The sequence below is a fragment of the Chaetura pelagica genome, unplaced genomic scaffold, assembly GCF_000747805.2.
Source record: "Chaetura pelagica isolate M959 unplaced genomic scaffold, ChaPel_1.0 scaffold585, whole genome shotgun sequence".
NCBI classification, from domain to species: domain Eukaryota; kingdom Metazoa; phylum Chordata; class Aves; order Apodiformes; family Apodidae; genus Chaetura; species Chaetura pelagica.
The window spans coordinates 605348-627049 of NW_009953404.1; the positions used below are offsets into that span (position 1 = coordinate 605348).

At 45.0% G+C, this 21702-nt stretch overlaps 2 protein-coding genes across 5 annotated transcripts in view; both read right to left on the reverse strand.

The window, feature by feature from the left end:
* Positions 1-1804: 1804 nt before the first annotated feature.
* On the reverse strand, positions 1805-9826 carry VPS33A (vacuolar protein sorting 33 homolog A (S. cerevisiae)). The gene is made up of 13 exons (XM_009998413.1): positions 9725-9826; positions 9571-9636; positions 9293-9420; positions 8582-8771; positions 7680-7796; positions 6994-7168; positions 6191-6384; positions 4339-4465; positions 4089-4156; positions 3394-3531; positions 2890-3027; positions 2548-2716; positions 1805-2020 (listed from the first exon to the last, which is right to left on the reverse strand). The coding sequence occupies exons 1-13, from the start codon at positions 9824-9826 to the stop codon at positions 1827-1829; spliced, it is 1806 nt and encodes a 601-aa protein (XP_009996715.1). The 3' UTR covers positions 1805-1826.
* A 1044-nt stretch (positions 9827-10870) lies between these two features.
* The window catches only part of CLIP1 (CAP-GLY domain containing linker protein 1), a 55613-nt gene continuing 44781 nt past the window's right edge, over positions 10871-21702 (reverse strand). For 3 of the 4 annotated variants that reach the window (XM_009998417.1, XM_009998415.1, XM_009998414.1), the window contains 6 exons: positions 18410-18462; positions 14084-14201; positions 13642-13801; positions 13434-13477; positions 12003-12127; positions 11108-11362 (listed from right to left, as the gene is read on the reverse strand). In XM_009998417.1, coding sequence (XP_009996719.1) covers positions 11140-11362; positions 12003-12127; positions 13434-13477; positions 13642-13801; positions 14084-14201; positions 18410-18462 — 723 coding nt within the window. In that variant the 3' untranslated portion in view covers positions 11108-11139. Of the gene's footprint in view, positions 11363-12002; positions 12128-12628; positions 12635-13433; positions 13478-13641; positions 13802-14083; positions 14202-18409; positions 18463-21702 lie in introns of all 4 variants that reach the window. The other variant, XM_009998416.1, reaches the window with a different exon arrangement.

Below are 21702 nucleotides of genomic sequence, written 5' to 3' on the forward strand. Positions count from 1 at the left end.
GCAAGTTGCCTACCTACCTTAAGAAGTCTCAGATGATTTAAAATGTGTTTTTCTTTAAAAGTCTCATAAATATTTCTGATGTAGTATGTTAAGTGGCAGAACAGCATGTAATCAGTGCATAAGGTTAAAGAAAAAACATCCAGATGTTAGAAAAATAGTTTCACCTTCAGTAATTCAGGTATCCTGGGCTAGAGGGAGAAGGAAACAGGTACCACAGTGCAGGGTTTTATTTTGTTTATTTTTTCTATTCCAGAGAGGGAGTGAGCAAACACTTTCAAAAAAAGGATCAATTACATTTTATTCTAATAAGCCAGTTAGAGGTTAAACAGACACAGGCTCTGGGAAGGGGCTGATTTGTCAGAACTCAGTCTTACAAAACAACAGACTGAAACCCACAGTCCTAACTGTAAGAACTTTGAAAAATGAAAGTGTTTTTTTGAGGTGGAAATAGTATACATTAGTCAGGGTAACCAAGAGCAGATATGTTTGTTAAGAGAGTTATTTACAGTGTGAGGTGTTGTGCCTTGCATTTTGGGGTGTGGTTTTGGTTGGTTTGTTTGTCTGTTTGTTTGTTGCTGGTTTTTTTGTAGGTGTTTTAGCTATTTAAGAGCTAAGAGCAGTGTGAACCATTGGTTGCTGTTGAAGCAGCGCAGGCTCTGGCAGCTGCACAGACATAATAAGCCTCTAGCAATTAGCCAGGCTGAGTCTTCCAGAGGCAGAAGCTGCCTCTTGTACACATTGGCTCAGCAGCAACAAGGGCCCAGCCACCAAGATCATGCCATGGAAAATTCCATTTTATAATTCTGAGCTCTCCAACAGCTTGTGGCAGCAAGTACCACAATTTATAAACTGAACAAGGGGGGTGAAAAAAGTGTCTGTTTTAAACCCGCTGTTGTTTACTGGGACACTGATGTAGCTGTTTTTGGTTTTGAGTCCCATGCGGGGAGTATTTGTGTGTTTTGCCACACTGATGTAATTCATACTCTGTAGCAGCTTTTCAGAGTCAGGTGGGTGTACCTAGGACAAACAAGACACCTCACACTCATACTTTTATACTCATACACTCATACTTTAGAGGGCAAGTGCAGCAAAAGGCTCAAGCATCTTCCTTCAAATTTGGGTGCAGTTCACGTACTGCTGACAGGCATGTGGATAGCTCAAGGGGTAACTTGTTGCAGAAAACCCATTGAAGGCTTTGGTCAAAGAGTGCAGGGCACTGTACTTGAGTGTGGCCTACAGGCCATTTAACATAGCAAACAGCTTGTTACAGTACAGGGCAGGCTTTCAGCAGAAAGATGGGCAGGAAACCGAATCCTGGGTACAGCAGAGGTGCAGCCAGTACAGATCCACAGATCCAGTGCATTGATGGAATGTATCAGGCATCAGAGAGAAAGACAGACTGGGAATAGTGGTATGAAATCAGGATCAGACAACATCCTGCCTCCTCAGCACAGTAGGAGGGTAAAAAGAAGTAATCACCTCCCACTAAAACTAAACTGAAAGAAAAAAAAAAAGCAGCAACTTGCCAAATAGGACCAGGGCAAAGCCCTGCTCCTCCAGTGCTTGTTTGCCAATGCAGACCATGAGCAGAGATCTCTCTCCCATTGTTTATTTCATCCTTAGTGCCTTTCAGCACTGTCTGTCTACTAGGAAGTTCCACAAACAATAGGAACACAAGTGCAGGGCGGGATCAGGGTAACTGCAGCAAGAGCCAGTCTCAGGAGAGCCTCTCCCCTTACCGTATTTCTCTGCCATTCAGGCATCCATGCCAGAAGACCAGCCTGTGTTGCAATGGGACCCTCCTTTACTGTGTCTTACCACAGACCCTAGAAAGGGGCAGGCTCCAGTTTTTCCATCAAGGATTTGATCCAGCTTGTTCCATTGATCAGTTTTGTAGTGGCAATGACATACTCTGTGCCTCCATCTTCCATCTGGGACAGAAATCTCAGTGCAGCTATTTCTGCGTATGTCACACCTCCCAGGAAGAACACCAGGGTGACCCGGTTCTCGCCGTGTTGACCTGTGTTTTCAGAGAAATTTACAGGTGGTTTTAGTTTCATTTTTACATCTCCTGCCCCTCAACTGTTGGTCAAACTCTCAATGACATAAAACTGAAATAAAGCTAGCAGCTGAATTAGAGGAGAAGCCTATTGGGTAGAATACAAGACTGGGGGCCAGAAATGGAGACTCTGCTCCCCGCTCTGGAGTTTCTTTACAGGATGTGCTTCCAACTGCTCAGGCTTAATACTAGAAGAGCGATGCTGACCAGGGTGATGTTACTTATTAAAAGCTCAGTGTAAGCTTAGGGTTCATTTTAGGGTTCATTTACTCTGACAAAGTAAACAAAAATACAAGTCTCTAGAATTTTTAGTGCACGTGGTGCTGTGCATTAACAGCAGGCTGAGTATATGGGCTGGGCAGGTCTGGTGCTGCAGCGGGCTGGGGAGATGAGATAGATGCCTGGTCTATGCCAGCCCTGATTTCCAATTGCCTCATTGCAGCCTCACAGAGATGCCTCTCTCTTTGAAAAACAAAAGCAAAACTTACGCTTTTTCTGAAGGCCAGTAGGTAACTGCTGCCTCTCCTCAAAATGGGGACCTGGCAGCATCTTTAAAACCTCCTCTATGCTTCGCCACCCTGGCCGAGCCAGCAGCTGTGCCAGGCGCACGCTCAGGGGAGCGTAGCCACTGTACACGTAGGAAATATCATTGGGGTTCTGCAGGAAAGAGCACAGTGTGAGCAGCAGGTGGGTGCTACTTGATGCTGCAAAACAGCACCACAGAAATAAAGTTGAAAAATAAAGAAAAATAAAATATTAAGGGTTTCCCCTTCCTCACAAAATTCTGTATTGTTAGAAATATAGTGTTCACTGCTCAGCTGGCTGGTTACCTGTTCGTTGACATCATCCATCCATAAGCGCAGGGTTTTCCTGATTGTTGGGTAGTTATTCCTACCACTTGTCTGAGGTCTCAGGAGTCCAGCCTTTTCTAAGTTGTTTAAGGTCAATATGTGTTCATAGCCGTAAGTCTGCAATAAGAAGAATTCACCTTTAATACCATGTCAATAACCTGTGACCAGATTGAAAAAAAACCAAGACAACCACAGCAAAGATGTTAGCTTAAAAAAAGGTTTTTTGTTTAGTATTTTAATCATAATAGTAAAAAAGTGCAATGATCAAAACCTCTCTGTATCTATATGTTGTAAAACATACACGAGCACTTCCTGTGTTATTGCTGTCAGCCCAGACAGAAGCCTCAGGGCTCCATCTGCACACACATCAACTCTACCCTGTATAAGATGCCTCTGTCTAGAATGCAAGTGGTGTAGAGCTAGAGCTGAGGATTCTGTGTGGATTTTCTCAGACATTTATTGATACAAAGGTCACAGCCCAACCTGGAGAATTTCTCTCTTGTAGTGGTCCAGAACCTTCTGCTTCAGTCCACTATTGCATACAGATTGCAAGCAAACGAGACGCAAGATCTTGATTAAAGGATGTTTTTGAGCTATGCAGTCTTCAATATAATTGTTAACCTATTAAAAAAAAATACATAAGCTGTTATTTAAAGATTTGTTTAAAATGCCTAAAACACCTGGGAAGAAAGATCTGGTTTTGCCTAGTATCTCCACAACAGCAAGAAAGAGGATGCAGCTGCTCTCCAGGAAGCTCAAGACAGTAAACCAGTGATCCAGCACTGGTTGCACCCAGCTTCCTTCTAATGCTAGTCAGTAGCTAGACTTTGATGCATGAAAAAAATACGGTCTTAACTGTTTCACTGACCCCTCACAGGGTACTTGTACAGGGTGTCCCTGTACAAGTCACAGCAGCCCAGCTGTACACACCTGCGGTACACACAGCACACGGTACAGCACCATCTCCAAGTACCTTCAGCAATCCATGTCACTTGGAAAAAAACTGCAAATGTGCAAGGAGACACATGGGAGCTGAACAACCTTGACACTGGAAGGAGACAGACATTATCTAGCTCAGATGTTTCCTCTCTCAAAAAAACCCAAATGGAAAAAACCCAGAGAAATAAGCTGTTTTCTTTTTAAGATGCAAGAGTCACTAAAAGCCATTATCTGCTTACCTTGTCTGTGTCTATTCCAGACATGAACTCTTGTTCCACTGTTAAATTATCAAAGAAATCTTCAGATGCTTTGGGAAAAGAATGAAAAACAATACATTAGCAACTGACAGCTTATTTTTTATGTGTAGTATTTCAGCAGAGATGCAGTGGATGGAGCAAAGCCAATTTTTGCCAAGCTGAATGATGTCCATCAAAGTGTCTTGCATCTTGCTGTATTTAAAATGGGTCAGACTACTGAACAAATACTCACTGGTGATGTCTTTGATGAGTTCTGCAATGGAGGTGTGGTTTGCTAGAGAACTTCTTGCTGCCTGCATGTGAGGCAACTGTGAGACAAACTGCTTAATCTCTCCAACGGTTTTTGCGTGGTGTCTTTCCTAAAGAAATCCATCACTTGGGTTAGGTCTTGTACAGATTAATAACACCAATTAGAGCGCTTTATCATTAATAAATTTTTACTGTACCCACTGCAACAGCAGATACTGCTAGAGATATGCAGCCTTTTAGACAAAAGACTTTAAATGCTTATAATAAAGTCAAAGCATTACTTGTAACATCACTTGCATCATTAGAAGAGACAGGACAATATAACAGGACCCTCAGACTGGCAACACTGGTATAATGGAAAAAAATCAACAATCACTTTTCTCCACGTTTGTCTGACTTCAGCCATCACTATCTGTTCCTTGGGTTCCCTACCAGCAAAACTATCTTTGTCACATCAAGGCAGTAAACACGGAGCTCTAGGCAAATGCAGCAGAGGTGGGGGACGTTTTTCCTCAAGGCAGCAATGAAAGGTGCTGAGGAGCTGGGTTGGCAGGGTCTGTGTCCCTCGCAAGGAGAAGCCTGCTATTAACTGTAGCTGGCTGTACCAGTGTCCCAGGTTTTGAGCAAGGATCAAGCAAAACACAGACTTCAGCGCTCAGAGCAGTCCAGAGTTCTGTATGTCATCTGGGCTACTTGCCTCTTGCTGCAACTTGGAATAAGAATATTAATAATTTGACTCACATGTGAGGGATTTCAGTGGGCAAGTGCAGGCAAGAAAGTGATAATGATGAAGCCTGCAATATAAAAAGTCCTCTGCTGCCAATATGTTGCTGTTTCATTATCACCTATTATCTCTGACAATTTCTTTTTTTTTTTTTTCGTAGCAACCAGTATGAAAATCCATTTTTAGCACCTTCAGTGCTAATATTGCCATAGTTGACATTTACTAGGAGATAAGGCTGAGCACACAGTATTCCAGTTAACATACCACTGCCTGGTCTTAAACATGGCAGAAATGAAGAGGCAAAGAAAAAACCCAAGGAAACAAAATCAAAGAGTAACAGGTTCTCTTGAGAATCACCATGAAGTCTGAAAGCAGAGATATGGGATCTCAGTTTCTTTGTGAATCATCAACAGGATGTTGTCAAACAAAACCACAAATACACCCCACAGCACTCTCCAGCATTGGCTAAGGTGACATGAGCACGAATTTATAGATGAAACCTCCTATAGGACAGCTGTCTTTTTCACATTCCTATTGGGTTTTTTTATGCCAGCCATAATAGTCTCTGAATGTACATTCTGGAATTATATTTATTGAAGCCTTTTCTTTGCATCCTGAGTCAGTGCAAAGGGGAAAAGTCCCTTTCAGCTAACAGGCAACAACAGCAACGAAGTGGAATTGATCAGTCTGCTAAACTTAACCTTTGGCCTCTTGTGGAGGGAAACAGCACCTGACTGTTCTATAGGCTGAAGAAAACAATTCCTGTTATGGGAACTACAGGCTCACACAGGAGAAATGTGATTGAGGTTATCTCCAAGACAAGCTTTTAAAAGTGAGGACAGAAAAAGCCCTAGAACAGAGGGGTGGGGAGAAGAGAGGAGCTGCAGTACTACAGGATTCTTATGAGGAGATTTAACCAACACCTACTCAGAACAGTTGAAGTGGAGCTGATCTCATCCCAGGGCAGGGGCACAGACTAGAAGGGCTTCTGAAGACTACCTGGCAGGGGAATTACTCCATGGCAAGAGTTCGAGCTGTCAGTGACAGCCCTGCTGAATGCAGACTGGGACTTGGAATGCCCAAGGGATGCATGATCATATATAGGTCTCACCTCAAAGGCTGCTGAGATGATCTTGGCTTTCTTGCTCAGCACTGACCCCACAGCATTGAAGTTCTTGTCTCTGATTTCAGCATACAGCTCTTCAGCAGAGTTCAGCTGGAGCTTCTTGGGTTCTGTGGGCAGATCTTTCCCACTCTCACCCTGCTTCTTCGGGGCAAACTTCTCAGGAGGCAGTTTCACGTAAGCTGCCAAGTGCAGAGAAAAAAATTGTGAGGACTGGAAACTGGAACTACACCATCAGAGGTTAAGACAAGCAGGCTGTGGAAACATGTCCCCTGATCTGGAAACAGTTCTGAGTAGCAAAGCTAATGTAAACATGCAGACGACTTAGGGAAAATGTGTTAAATAAGGAGGGTCTCCCTGTGCTCACCCAGGAACCCACACACAAACACAAGTGATCAGCACCCAAGTGCTGCCTTGTTTACAAAGAGTTTTGGAGGCAGCCTTCTGGCCAGTCTTCAGTACAGCAGGAGGGATTAAAACCCATAAATGCCTCTCTGGAGTTTTTCTGACTACCTCCTGCAGAGCAGGAGAGTGCTCAGAATAGCCTCACAAAGTGTTCCCCTCAGTGTGGCACAAACTCATCCACCAGCATCCAAAGTATCCATGCACTGTATCCAACTCCCCTTCCTAGGCAAAATGAGAGCCAGAGCTGATCTTGATGGGCTCGTCCTTGGGACTGACCCATCCCTGCACTTAGTTCAGATCAGCTTCTCCCCTGTCACCATCATGTAGTGAAGCAGAACCCCCCCTCCCCCAGCAGACAGCAACCCCCCCAGCCCAGCAGTACTCACTGTTCTGGATCCCATAGATCTCGTCGATCAGCCCTTCATACGTCAGCTGCGTGGCCAGCGGTGTCAGCAGGTCCACGTTGCGGTCCAGCAGCAAGAGGGTGTCAAAGACAGGAAAGATGGAGTTCTGGCTCCCGGGGAACTCACGCCTCATCCTGATCATCATGTTAGCCACATGCTGGAAAGAGAACATGTCAGGCTAGTTATGGTGCAGGTCATGACAGATGGATTTGACTTCAAGCCACTCCCTCACAAAAGGTACCAATTTAAACCATAGGCTGATCAGAGAGAAGAAAAAGGGGTGAGTTAAAAAAATGAAGAAGCTAAGGCACAAACCGTGGGTTACACACCCCCCCACTTCATTCAGCCCTTCTGATACCAACAGAGCAGCTAAGTATTAAAACTCCACTGAAGGAACTGCTGAAAACATGAAGACAGGGCACCTATGAGCAGAAAGCATGTGAAATAGATAAATCCTCCTGACAGGAGTCTTCCTGTGGAACAGCAAATATGGTTCTTTTGGTCAGAGATGACAAAGACCTGGTGGCCTTGATCCCAGAATTCCAATATGACAAGAATAGTCAGTGGCTGGATGCAGAAACCCCACAGGTGCATTTAACCAAATACTCCTTAAGGCAGTCCCAAAGAACAAGATGCATTGTCCCAAAGAACAGAAACATTTGTCTCACCCGGGCACACTCGCCCTTCCCAAAAATCTGTGGGATGGTTCCATAGAGAGCCTGGAGTGTCATCAGCCCCTTTGCCGCATGGTACAGAGTTGTCTGGTCACTCTCCAGGTAACATTCCTAAACAACAACAAGGATTCCCAAGGGAAGGGGTTGATCCAACACAGCTGCTCCCCCAGCAGAATGTGGTCCAAAAAACCGAGGCTGTTGGCAAATACAGACCTTAACTGTGCTGTTATTGCCTTGAATAATTTTATCACACCAAACAGTGTATTATTTCTGAACCCCCCCCACACTACTTCAAGTTTCATGGAGAAGAGTAAGAGAGGTATAAAGAGACTGCAGAGATCCTCTCCCTCAAATTAGGCCAGTCAGAGCATACAACACTTCATCAGAGCTGCTGACAAGACATTGCAAGCCCTGACATGTCCACTAGGCTACGCTTAATGAGGCAGAGATGGCCAAACAAAGTCTCACACCTTTCTGTCCCCAGGCACAGCATTCTGAGAAAACAGGACACACAGCTGGTAGGTGACAGTGTGTGTGGTATTAACCATTGTACACAGCTCTTCAGCTCCATATTGACACAGGCTATGCTGGCTCTTGGCAGCAACTCAGTATTTTAAGTATATATATTAAAAACTCAGTATTTTAAGCCCCATGAGCACTCATCTTGCAAAAGTAACACTAGCTGTTAAATCTGGAGGAAAGAAGGTGCAGCTTGATGCAGTGATTGGTCCTTCAGCCTTCAGAAAACACACTAAGTGCAGGCTCAGCTCAGCACTCCGGATCAAGCCAGGTTTGCTCTGCAGGTCACTCCCAAACCCTCTGAGAGCCTCTATACCCAACACCCACAGCCAACACAAACAACAGCGTTTGCCCTCAAAGACCAGAGAGGCCCTTACCTTGAAGGCACTCTCGGACTCCATGGAGAGCAGGTCTCCATCAAAGGGTATCAGATCCAGGCTGTACTGCTCACGGTGGATGAAGGACCCCAGCACACCCTGCTCCTTCAGCCACTGCTCACAGAGCAGGCTGCGGCGCGGCACGAAGAGGATGTGGAAATCCCGCTGTGGGGAGCGGCCTCGGTCTTCCCTGGAAGGGTCACAGTCAGGAGCACAGCAAAGGGTAACTCAGCTGCACAGGTGATGGCACAGCCCATGAACACTGAATTCACAGGGAAAAGGAATGCTGTGCTGGTCATTACTGGCAACTGCCATTCCAACCTGTGTGGTTTCCAGGTTGTTGTATTTTTTTTTAACCCAGGCACAGTCTCTGAGACCAGGGGAGGGAGACTTGGTTTTCAAAAGACAGGTCAATCAGAACACAACTCATTTCAGCTAATTAGGGTGAATGTATCTCCTCATACCAAGGAGTGCACCCTCTGCATCACCAGCCAAAGTGAACCCCCCCATCTCCCTTCTTCCTAGCATGTCTTGCACCCCAGGAGTGGCTGTGCAATTCTGGTGTCTAGTTCCCCATTTTGAGCCCAGACGTGACAAACCAGTGTCAGGCCAAATCTGTCTCCTCTGGTGGGACCCCCGGCTGGCTCCCACGAGCCCCAATTCAACCCTTGCAGCCACCACTCTTCCCCCCTCCCCTAGCACCCACTGTACCTCAGCACGTTGTCTGTGATGATGTCCATCAGCTCCAGCTTGGGCCTGACGAAGAAGATGATGTTCTTGACATCTGCCGGTGGCAGGCGGCCCGGCTTCAGCGTGAACATCTTCTCCACCTCATGCTCCTACGCGCGTTCACCAGCTGAGCACCCCTGGGGAGCGCCGGGGGCAGGGGCGGCAGCCGCAGGACGGCCGAGGGACCCCCGAGGGACCAGACCCCAAGGCAACACTAAGGGACTGCCGAGGGAACACCGAGGGGCCAGCACCGCCTTTACCTTCAGCAGCGAGTACTGGGCGATGAGCCCGAAGGGCCCGGTCAGGTACTCGTCCCACACGATGGCCTGCGGAAGGGAGAGTCATGATGCTCGGGCAGGGCCGGTGCCGTGTCTCCGTCCCGTCCCGTCCCGTCCCTCCCCGACGCCCCTTCACCTTGGATCCCGCGCACTTGTCCAGGAACTCGCGCAGCTCCCTCCGCCCGGCCTCCCGAAGCGCCGTCAGGTTGACGCGCCCGGAGCTGAGATGCGCCGCCATGGTCTCCTCACGTGACCGCCGCCGGTCACCTGACTTGCCATGTGACTGCCAGGGCGGAGCCCCTCAAGCGCGCGGCGGAGCTGCGCCCCCTGGCGGGCGCGAGACCCACTCCCCGGCCCGAGCCCGGGAACACCCTGAACCTGGGAACAGCAGCCCCGGAGCTGGGAACAACAGCCCTGGAGCTGGGAACGACACCCTGGAGCCGGGAACAACAGCCCCGGAGCTGGGAACGACACCCCTGGAGCTGGGAACGACACCCCTAGAGCTGGGAACGACACCCTGGAGCCGGGAACGACACCCTGGAGCTGGGAACGACAGCCCCGGAGCTGGGAACGACACCCCTGGAGCTGGGAACGACACCCCTAGAGCTGGGAACGACACCCTGGAGCCGGGAACGACACCCTGGAGCTGGGAACGACAGCCCCGGAGCTGGGAACGACACCCCTGGAGCTGGGAACGACACCCCTGGAGCCGGGAATGACACCCCTGGAGCTGGGAACGACACCCCTGGAGCTGGGAATGACACCCCGGGAGCTGGGAACGCGTGTCCGTTCACCCAGAGCATCTGTCCCTGGAACAGAGCTGAGACACACCAGAGAAAACCTGTTTTTTTTTTCCAAAATATAACTTTAATATATATATATGCATATATACACACACACACACTATGGAGAAGCTGAAAGGAAAAAGGAAAAAAACGGCACCTCAGGTTCCTGACAAACACCCCCCACAGCAGCTCATGGGTCTTACCTGCTTCTTTGTGTCAAGCCACAACCCCAGGAAATCACAATCAATGAAGGTAAAGATGAAACATTTCTCAACCCAGTCCAGTGTCAAAAAAACAAACCAAAAAGCTTTAAAAAAAATTCTAAATTTACAAATTCAGCTTTAAAATGGTTTAGTGCAAATATGAAAATTAACAGCATCATTTTAAGGTCTTTAAATAAGCTTTAATATCACTATAGTGCTTCATTCCTATACAAGTTTTCCCATCAACAAATGCAACAGCACAGGGGCATTTCTTGTTAAGAGTGGGAACAAACCCAGAACCTGGGAAGAAACAGCATAAAGTAATTTGTTAAATCATTTGTTTATAGTTCACTTAAGTTTATTAAGGGGGGGATGGGGCATTTATTAGCAGAGGAGCAAAATACTTATCAAGGTACTGACTCCGGAGTGGATGGGCAAGGGGAAGGGGAGCGAGGGGGCCAAGAAACGCTGTCCCTTGTCCTGACATTCAGCACGCAAAAATGCTGGTGGTATAAATCGTCCCCTCAGGGTACAGACAGTCCCTCCTCCGGCCGCTGGTGGCATCAGAAGGTCTCGTCGTCGTTGCAGTCTGCCGTCCAGTGCCCGAACATCTCGCAGGTGTCACAGTAGGGACGCTCCTCCCTCCTGCTGCCGTGGTGCGCCGAGTGCGGCGGCTCCTCCAGCATCTGCGCCTGCGTCGGGCAGTCTTCAGTGTCGTGGAGGTCGAAGCAGCCGCAGATATCGCAGAAGAGACGCGGCTTCTTCTTTGACAAGCTTTCTTCCTCACTGCAAGAGCAGCGCAAGTCAAGCAGGGGACTTCTTCGTGAAGGATAAAGACCAGCCCGCCCCGCCCCACCAGACACGGTGTCTCAGAATTACTGAGACTGAGGGAACCCCACAGTGGTCAATAAGGAGAATAACAAACTCCCTTCTGATCTCCTGCCTGCCTTGCAGTACACCCATAATCCCTTCTACTATAATATCTACTAAACAAACTGCACAAATACGGATATTATTTTAAAAAGAAACACATGTAAACTATTTTTCCCCTTGAGATAAGAGATATGAAGTCACGATGTATCAATTAGGGTTTAAGCTCTTTCTCTGGACTGATCTCCCCACCTCCATGCAGTTACCAGCCTCTCAAGAGCAAAGACTCTTCTACTTAATTTGGAAAGGGCCAGATCCGACCAAGACTTAACAACAAATGTTACATCAGTGCTTGTGGTTGGTAACTACAGAGGATCACTCTGCACCACCAGATACACCACAGTAACAGATCTAAAAAAGAAAGCTGGATTAATTCACCCTAAGTTCAAGAAAAAGCTTCATTTGTCCTTCCTGACAGCTGAAATCAGGCAGGGTGCAGCTGATAGAACCAACACCTCCCAAAACACAAGCCAAGTTTTTCCTCTAGGATTTATACCTGTCATAGTTATTTATCTCCTCCTCGTTGCCATTGAGGGCTGCTTCACACATTCTTTGTATTTTCAGGTTCAGCTCTTCATTTCTCCTCTGCAGATCTACTATCACTGAGTTCAGGAAGTCAATCTATAGTAGCCAAGAACAAGGACAGTCAGCAGGTGAGGACTGTGAGCAACAAAGGAACAACACTCAATGACACCACTGGATCTGTGTGTTACAGAGAGCACCCGTGAGCTTCCAAGGGATCCTGGAGACCCTCAGTGTGGTTTTCATCCAGGGAGCCAAATGGTTCTGCCCAGCCAACACCTCTGAGACATGGGTGGGTCTCAGCCCACCAGATTGAACTCTTTTTCTAATCTTCCATTTGGAACATAAATCCAGCTGTGTAATTCTGATCAGAACAGCATCTCTGTCCCTGTGAGCCTGCAGCTCTGGTGGATGCTCTCAGAGCTGTCCTGGAAGGGGCAGAGGGACAGCCCAGCACACCTGGACAGCATCTCCCAGAGCTGGTTTTGGCCCCAAAGGTGAGCAGGCCAGCTCTGCAGCAGCTCTGCTGAGTGTGATCAAGGAATGCCTGGCAAATGGACATGGTGAGTAAAATAAAGGAAGACAAGAAGTGCAACAAACCTCGTGCTGCTTGGAAGGAAGTGTTGCCATCAGCAGGTGAATTCAAGGAGGCAGAAAAAAAAAAGATTGGTGATTAGTGTGTGTTAATTGTGCTGCTTCTGGTCTCCAAACAGACAAGGAAGGACATATTTTCATCACTATGACTGACATCAGTGTTCTAACAAGGACTTCTAGAACAAGCAGAAGGTGATTCTGCTCTGCCCATGTTTCCTGGGCATTTGCTGTCACTGACTGCCTGTGACACAGCAGCACGTCCCATGTTCCTTCCTATTACCACACTCTCTGATGCCCCTTTTTCCTGTCACAGGTAAACTGAGCAAATTCCTCGCCCCACTGCTGCCAACCCTGATTCTGAGGAAAGTTTTGCAGTTAAGAAGCAAATACTAATATTTTCAACTGCAGAAGCTCCAAAGTAGCACCTGAGCTCAAGTACCCGGTTTCTCCAAGGTGGCAAGCACCACAGATCCAGGTGGGCCCCAACTTATTCCTTGTTCACATCCAATAAACCTTTGGAAAGAACAGCAAGGAGCAATTTCTGAGTCTGCTCTGCTGGGCTGTACCTCACCAACAAGCTGAAGATCAAAACTTGCCACCCATGTTTTCCTGCTTGCTTCCTTGTGTCCCAGTAACCTGAACTACTTCTCCAGTATCACTCATTCCTTGATTCTTAGTATTTCCTGCCATTAGTAGTTCCTTCAGAAGCAGAAGGTTACAAGGTAAATCTGATGAGGAACTGTCTTTGGAAGAATATTTCACTCAATAGACATGCTGCTGTTTTAGCATGCTGATCTTTCAGATCAAATACCTGCTTCTCTTGTGCAATTTCATCTTGATTAGCAGCAGTGTCACCTTTAAAGAAAAACACACAAAAGAAAGTGTAAGTATCAAGTAATCTAAATTATGAAACTATGAGTCAGAGACTGAAACAATGTGACAGTTTCTAGTCCGGGTGGCAAAAATCTACCAGAGTAAAGCTGAAGGCACAGGGGCAGTGGAGAGGCTCTCTCCTTTACCTGAGGAGCTAGTTACAGTTAAAGGCTGTTCGTTGTTTTCCTTGAGTTTTTGCTCCAAGTTCTTCACCTTTTCCTCAAGTTTCAGTTTATCAGACTCCAGTGACTTAACCACTGACTGCAGCGTTTTTGCAGAAGCGTTTTCTCCACGGAGGACAGTGATCTGTAAGAATTTTGTTTGAGAATGCTCAGGCCTTCCAGAATGAAGTCAGAGCACCATGGCAACATCCTTAGGATTAAGGACTAAAGAGCCACCAAAAATATACATTAAAAGTCACCTAAGGAGGCACAGATACCTGAAGATTTAACTCTTAGGTGTAACCAGCTAATAAATTAGTAACAAAAAAGAATGAGCGAGCTCTTCAGTAGCAAGCACATAAACCCATGTACTCCCCACCATAAATTAATCTGAAATTAAGAGGCACCCCCACTGTTCCTCATTTACCTCATTTCTGAGTTTTTCCAGTTCTTCATCTTTTTCTGTGATCAAGGCACTAGTAACACTGATGGATTTTTGTAAAGATGCTCTCTCTTCATCAATTTCTTTTTTTAGTGTTGATTCTCTAAAAGAAAACCAAACACAACCAGAAGTCATCTAAAGAATAGATAACTGTAACCACCTAAAGAAATTTAGTTTAATTTCAAGTATTAGACTACTTTAAGAAGTGGTTCTTAAAAAAGCAAATTTCAGTGCTGTACTTCACACTAAGATTTTATATATGTGTAAACATTTCAGATGTTAAAACTGTGGAAACAAAGCAAAAACTTTACCTAGGTAGTACATGCCAGAATCTGCTTATCATCGCAGCCATTTCAATTTAAAGAAGCAAGTTAATAGACTGGGGAGATACAGGATAAACAAACACATTGCACAATGTTCCACAAAACCTAACTTCAGAGTTTTGTTACTTCTTGAAAATCATTAACAAGCAACAAAACACACATGCAAAGCTCATTATACAGGTTGTCATGCAAAGCATTGATGATGCTGGAAATATCAGCTGGTCCTCACTAATTTCAGTGACATCATTATTTCCTGAAACACGTACTTGGAGTTTCTAGGCCTTCAACAACTACTGTTTCAACACAAAACCATGTGAGATTTGTATTGCTTCATAGAAGAAGGGTTTAAAAGAAAACCTCCAGAGCAGGCACAGCCTACTCTGTGTAGGGATGTCCAGTTTTCCCAGCCTTTTCAGTTGATCCAGTAAAAGCTGTAAGAGTTGATTCTGTCCTGACAGGGGTGTTAAGGCATCACAGCCAGGACCTCCTCACAATGATGCTAACAAGTCTTCCTGCTAGTTCACACAGCACACCCAGATAAGTCACTGCCCTCTGGTATGAGAACTACTGCTACAGAAGTTTCTGACAAGCTGAAAGGTTTTAGTTTATAAAGAATAATAATACAAATTCTTATCACTTTGAAATCTGTGCTTACTTATCTAGGAGAGAAACTTGCTGTGCAGAGCACTGAGCAGTGCCCACAGCCACCTGTCAGTGCCCTGAGCTTCTGCTTGTGTAGCCAGTTTACTATGGGATTCCACACATCTAGGTTTAGATGATCAGTCTCACTGCCACAGCAGTGACTGCTGCTCCCCTCCCTGGCTGGGAGTGCTGGAGACAAACTGGGCAGAGAGCACAAAGTGGCTGATACTTCAAGCATCTCAGGTGTGGGATAACAATTTCAGTTAAGTAATTAACCAAAACTATAGTCTCTTGGGACTGCTCAAGGATCAAGAGCAGAAGACATCTTTGTGTGACAATGTTCAGTGGGTAGGGGACACCAATTAAAGCCAAAGGGAAAAGTTTTCATATCCACAGTATCTACAGTTAGTGAGAGCCACGATACTCAGACCATGAAATACAAGAAATCTCACCCACTCCAGATAAATAGGAAACTCAACAATGAGAGCACAATTAATCCAATTCTTTCATTGTTAAAGATTATACTTGGGAATGGAAGCAGCAAGTGGAGAATCTGGGGTTTAGAAAAACCAATGCAGCTACCAAACAAGTACCAAAAGGTTGATTTGGTGTTTGGTATATTTTCACAATGAGAGAATTAATTAAAGCAGAAACACAACAAGGTGCAGCCTGTGCCATCTTTGCCTTCAGACACACGTTAAAACTCCTGTGAACAAAACCCAAAAAGGGCAACAGCACTGAACAAATCTCCTCACCAACCCCGAGCCAGCAAAGCCCTCCAAGCATGCCAGCAATCCCTGTGTTCTCCAGCAGGATTACATGCAGGCTCAAGCCTAACCCAGGCTTTTCAATGCTTTGCTGAAGGGGATACAAAGAGCAAGGTGGTGGTGTGGGACAGAAATGTGTCACCAATACAGAGGACACTGCCAACAGAGCACAGCTGCCCATGAAGTGTGTTGGGAGGGCACCTGTGCTCTGTTGGCAGCCTTCACCTACAGCACCTTGTTATTTATTTAGCCAATATTTCCACTTTTTGGTTAGCTCTTCATCTGGGAGCTGAAAACCAAACATAATGCTTTTTTTTTTTGTGCAAATACGGTAAATTCGCCATTTGTTTGGCTTGGTTTCAACCACCACAAGCATTTTAGGTGGTTGAAAAAGGCAAGCAGGTTTGTGAGCATATATAAATATATATTTGCAAATTCAAGATAAGGGTCTGGCATGCTGTAATACAAGGGGAGGGAAACAAGAGAAGAAAAAAGAGGAGAGAAAACGAAGAGGGGAGGGGGAAAAAAAGGTTTCTAACTATAGCATTGTTTTGTTTTTTCCTTTTACAGGGCAGTCTCTCCAGGAACCACACTTGACAGCTCCAGTGGAAGGCCCTCTGGAACACTGAGACTGGAAGACCTACAAATCTAGTAGGTATTTTACTACTTACTTATGTTTAGTGTAGATCACAGTTTGCTTCCAGCATCAGCAGAGAGGCTGCCCCACTGGTGCTCTCAGCTGCAGCATCATTTGTAGGATGATTGATAGGAGAGAGTAACCATAAGGAGTTTATGTTGAATGAGAAATAACTACACAGTGATAACTTGCAGGAAAAATATTGTAGAAAGTGTTTATTTTATCAGGGAAAAAAAAGAAGTATACTGGTTCAGTGAACTTAAACTTTTTCTTTGCCCATTCAAGTCTGAAATAATCTGTTTGCCAGCAGGGACCAGAGAAAAACAACAATAAAAATGCCTGTAATTTCACAAGCCATTTTAAAATGTCACTTTCTTGAGAATGCTAAACCATGTTTTGAGCAGTGTGTGGTAGTCATGGGAGACAGAAGTTTTTGGTTGGTTTTAACATTAAAAATATCACCCAGATTCTTCCCTTACTACAAAAAGAAGAAATTCTAAGAATGAAGCAAATACCTTAAAGTGTTACTGGGCAAGCTTTAAAAATGCAAGATAACAAGAACCACATGTTAGAAACATGGAGTAGAAATGCAAAATACTGTAAGGAAGAACTAAATTTGCACCAAGGGGCTTTTTTGTTCTGGTAAAAAATATAAACTTTTTGGGTTTTTTTAATATATAGATACAGATATAGATATTTTGCTGAGTGTTTTACAAAACAAAAGCAAGACACCAAGGGACAAAGGCAGCCAAAATATGTACAACAACTTTACTTTAAAAAAAAAATAAAAAAAAATTATTTATTGTAACGTGGATAGACTTTCTTGAGTCTTACCATGAAAGACACACAGATATAGCAGGGGAGGCAAGGGCAGGAGAGGGAAGAGAGAGGAATGAAATGAGTATCGATAAGTAGCGCAAGCTCAAAGACAGTCAGACAAGTCAGCAACCCAGGGTGAGCCTCACCAGCTGCAGCTGCACACAACCCCCCTCGACCCACAAACAGCCAACTCCTGTCACTCCTGCTGGAATATTGCTAAAATAGAGGAAGAGGATCCCTGCGGGTGGGAGGAAGGCAGGAAAAGGGCTCCTAGAGATTTGACCTGATGTGAACCCAGCTCCCAAGTAACAGATTATTAGGGAATAAAAAAGGGATCTGTGTCTAATGCTGAGTAGCCAAGGATGTGCACAAATACCCAAGTGCCACTCACTGTTCTTTGTAGCAACCATTATTAATGCAGGAAATTTAACAGGGGGTTGTTTGGTTTTCCTGGAACACACTTGGTGTCATGGAGAGCTGCATCTTTCTCTGAGCATTTACATAACTGCTTTTGAAAAGCCCACATTTTCCTGAAGACACTGGCACTCAGCCCATTAACTTTCCACACATATATATTGCAGAAAGACAGGAAATTTTGTAACTTGGGCCATTTGCTGAACAGCACAGTTTAGAAATGGTGCCCCAGTCACCCAGGACAAATGTCCTGGCATTTAAAAACATTGCTGAATGAACTGCAGTAACTAGTGCCACAATAAACTCAATATCCCCAGACTAGAAGAACAATCCATACAAGGCTGAATAACTGCTTTTATCTATTTATTCACACTAACAATCCTTATCATAACTGTACTTTTCCATTATTCCTTGAAAACTGGATGGGTCAGATCTGTATGCACACATTTACCAGACTGATGGACAACCCAGTATATTCCAGGGCAGACTAAACCAAAACACTAAACTGGGTACTGAAAATGAAGAGAACTACAACACAAGAGGTGCAGAACTAAAGAGGGGATGGGCAAATACCACTGCTTAACATGTTCTTCAATTAATACAATTACATTTCCAAAAATAATTGCTTTTTTGTAGCACTGTTTCTGCATTGTTTTCTGAAGTTTTCTGTAGGACTGCACAGGTAAACCCATCAGAAAAAACAACTTACCTCTTTTTCATCTCTAATAACTGGTTATTGAGTACTGATCTCTCCTCTTCCAGCTAAAACACAAGTACAGAAAGACTACAGTTAATACTCTTAAGAATTGTTTGCTTAGTATAATATATCAGAGCATCATTATCATCATAAAACAAACATGGGAGAGACTACAGGGCCTACAGATCCCCAAAGTAATGGACAACACACACAAGCACAAACTGTTCAGTGACCAAGAATAGTATCCAGCGAGGGGCTGTTGCTGCATTATACAGTATTTTCATGCCCTGTGCACACTAGAGAGGTGTGAGGCTCCAATTCTCTTACACAATATCCCCAGGACCCTGCACACCCAAGGCAATCACAAAGCCTTTCTGTGCCTGGCTGTTCAATTCAGCCCAGTATTGGTGAATTCCTGGATTTAGTGTTGTTCTGAACTGGATAACTGTACTGCTGATCTGTATTTGTTTCTGTACCATTACTAAGAGATAAATTATTGATCACTAAAGCTGTTGGTCTGGTGTCTGTTACTGTATCCTGAGCCTCTAGCTCCCACCTTGAGCCCTTACAAAGAGTAAGGCCTTCAGCTGAAAACATTGTTTTCAATGGTCCAAACTGCCAGGCACAGCAGGAAAAGCAAAACAAAGCCACCAACCATAATTTGTACAACAAGAAAACTACAAAGCCCCACAACTGTTACAAAAGTAACAACTTCTGAGAAAGTTAGAAATTAAGTATTTCTCAGGCTAATTAATTCTTTTTCACCACCTCCTCCTTTCTTCTCACTCAATGGCCAAACTCAGCAATTACTGCCCTGCAGAACTGCTTATGGTAGCAACTCCCTGTGCCTTGACTTGAAAACAACCTCTGTTCAGATTTCACAAGCTTTCAGGGTTCATCCACAGGGTTACCAAGAGGGGCATTTTTATACTGGAGCCCCAGGAACAACAGCAAATAGTCTCTGACTCGCCAGATGCTTTCAGCACTTTGCAGACACTCAGGTTTGGCTCAGACAGGCACAGAATGTGTGAAACAAATTGGAATGAGAAGGGAGGTTGTCTGCCAGCCTCCAGGTCTCAGCTTAATGCAGCTCACCTAGATGAATTGTCTTCTCCATGTTTTCTGATATTTTACCTTCTCCCTTCATGTACTGCAATGCTGTTAAGCCTTCCAAGTTTTAGATTAATTGGTATAATTTTGCTGTGGCTTAACCAGACAATTTTATTAGTATGAAAAATAGATACTAGAAGAGTATAGAGAGGCTTATATTGAATTTTAAAGAAAATAAAAATGTCTCTCTCAAGGAAACTGACCACAGAGAGACTGAGCAGCCACAGTAGTATGGAGTATGGCCAGTTATTTTTCCTGCAAGCAAGTAAAACCTAACAATTTCCCCAGCAGCACCAAGTACACCCTCTGTTTCTGAGATTCTTGGACTGCTTCCTGCACAGAGGCAGCCTGTATGAACTCCTTAAATCTGCACAGACTGATGACAACAACAATAACAACAACAAAAAGAGAAGAAAAACAGAATATGAAAATTCTGAGAAATGTTTCACTTGTAAATTCCCAGTGATTTAGATGCTCTTCAGCCTCCTCTCCAGAACCCACTCTGACATCCAGCCCCTCTCCTCCCCCAGACTCACGTTGCAATCTCTTGTGCATCATACTTTTCCAGCTGGTTTTCTGGACTGCTTTTCCTCTACCAGCACTAGCACTTCTCTGTGCTCACACTATGCAGCATTAACTTGGCCACGTTCCAAAAACAAATGGCTTTGTTTCCCCCTAGGCTAGCTCCACTTGCTGCTGTTTATGCTCTTGACTGCCCCCTGCAATTGGAAAACCCTCATACTGACATTAGTCACCTTTTGCTCTCCAAAGGCCACGACCTCAGAGCTCTATGATGCTCTTTTCTCTCCCACCCCCAAACATACACACTCCTCTTTTGCATCAGTTTCTTTTAGGAAAAGGTTCTGGTGCCTGTTTAACTCAGAAAATCCTTAATTTGTGGAATGCTCCAAGATTGTGAGTATAAACCCTGCATCTCTCCTCCCTTTTAGTTTCCTGGTTGGCTGGGTTGACAAGTGTTTTTTTTACAGATCAAGACAGAAGTAGATTTAAAAGAGAGAAAAATGAAGGAGATTTTAGGGGAGTTGTGCAACTTCTAAATCCCTGTTGCAGCTGCATGAGGCACAGATCAAGCTTTGAGCAGCTTTGCAGTAGAAGGGGAGGAAGGACACCCCTTCTCTCATCTGCATTTCTCCAGCAATCTGCTCACTCTTTCATTGGCCTCAGAGGAGACCTCTCACATACCTTTAATAAAAGATGGACCAGCTGAGCTAGGAGATGTTTCTACCCTTCTCCCAGTGAAGATAAAATGCCTGAGCAGGTCTGAGGCTACCAAAATCCCACAACAAATAATGTGAAGCCAGAGAAGTTCCCCAAGCTCAGTGTCTGATAGGGAATCTTTAACTAATTACAAACAGCTAATTATTTATGGATCAATATAGAAAAGCACCCCTCAGCATCCTTAGTTCAAGACACTTTAACCTTTAGATGTCAGGATAAATCATTCATGAAAGCATGTTCATTAATTTTGCAAAGTGTGTCACGTGCAGCCACAGATTCACTAACCCAGTTGACTGACACACTTGCTAGAATTTATATAGTTACCACAGTGACTGCTCAACATCTAGAAAACACACACTTGCTGCCTTTCTTCCTGCAGCTTTATAGGCACATGCACAGGAACTCACACAGACTGCAGCACTGCTGCCTTCTCTGCTTTCCTCCCCACTCCAGCTTGTGAGTATCCACAGCACCAAGTCCTGCTCTGTGGTGAACCTCTCCACTGCTACCACAGATTCTTGTTCTCTAAAATCTAATGCAGCCTTTCTTCACAGTAACGTTTTCTCCACTCCCCAGACAAGCAAGGAGGCCTGAAGCCAGCGAGGCAGCAGTGGGGGGTCCCTGAGGTGGTGCTCACCCCAGACAGGGGTCAGGTCAGGGTCCTCAAGGCCAGCTCATTTTCTTGCTATTTCAGTAAGAGAACCCAAAGTCAAAGGGGACTGTAGGTTTAGGCTGGATAAGATGTAAAGAGAACATTACAAAAATGTAAGAGCTGGTTTCCCTCAGCCTGAAAAGGATGGTTAGTACTTCACAGGCTCCAGATGAGGCAAGGAATGGTTTTTAGGAGCATCCAGGAAATAAAACAGTTCTGGGCCAGTGGACTACACATTTCACAGAGAACTGAACCATACTGAACCAAGGGGAGCTGCACTCATTAGTTACGTGACACTCAGCAG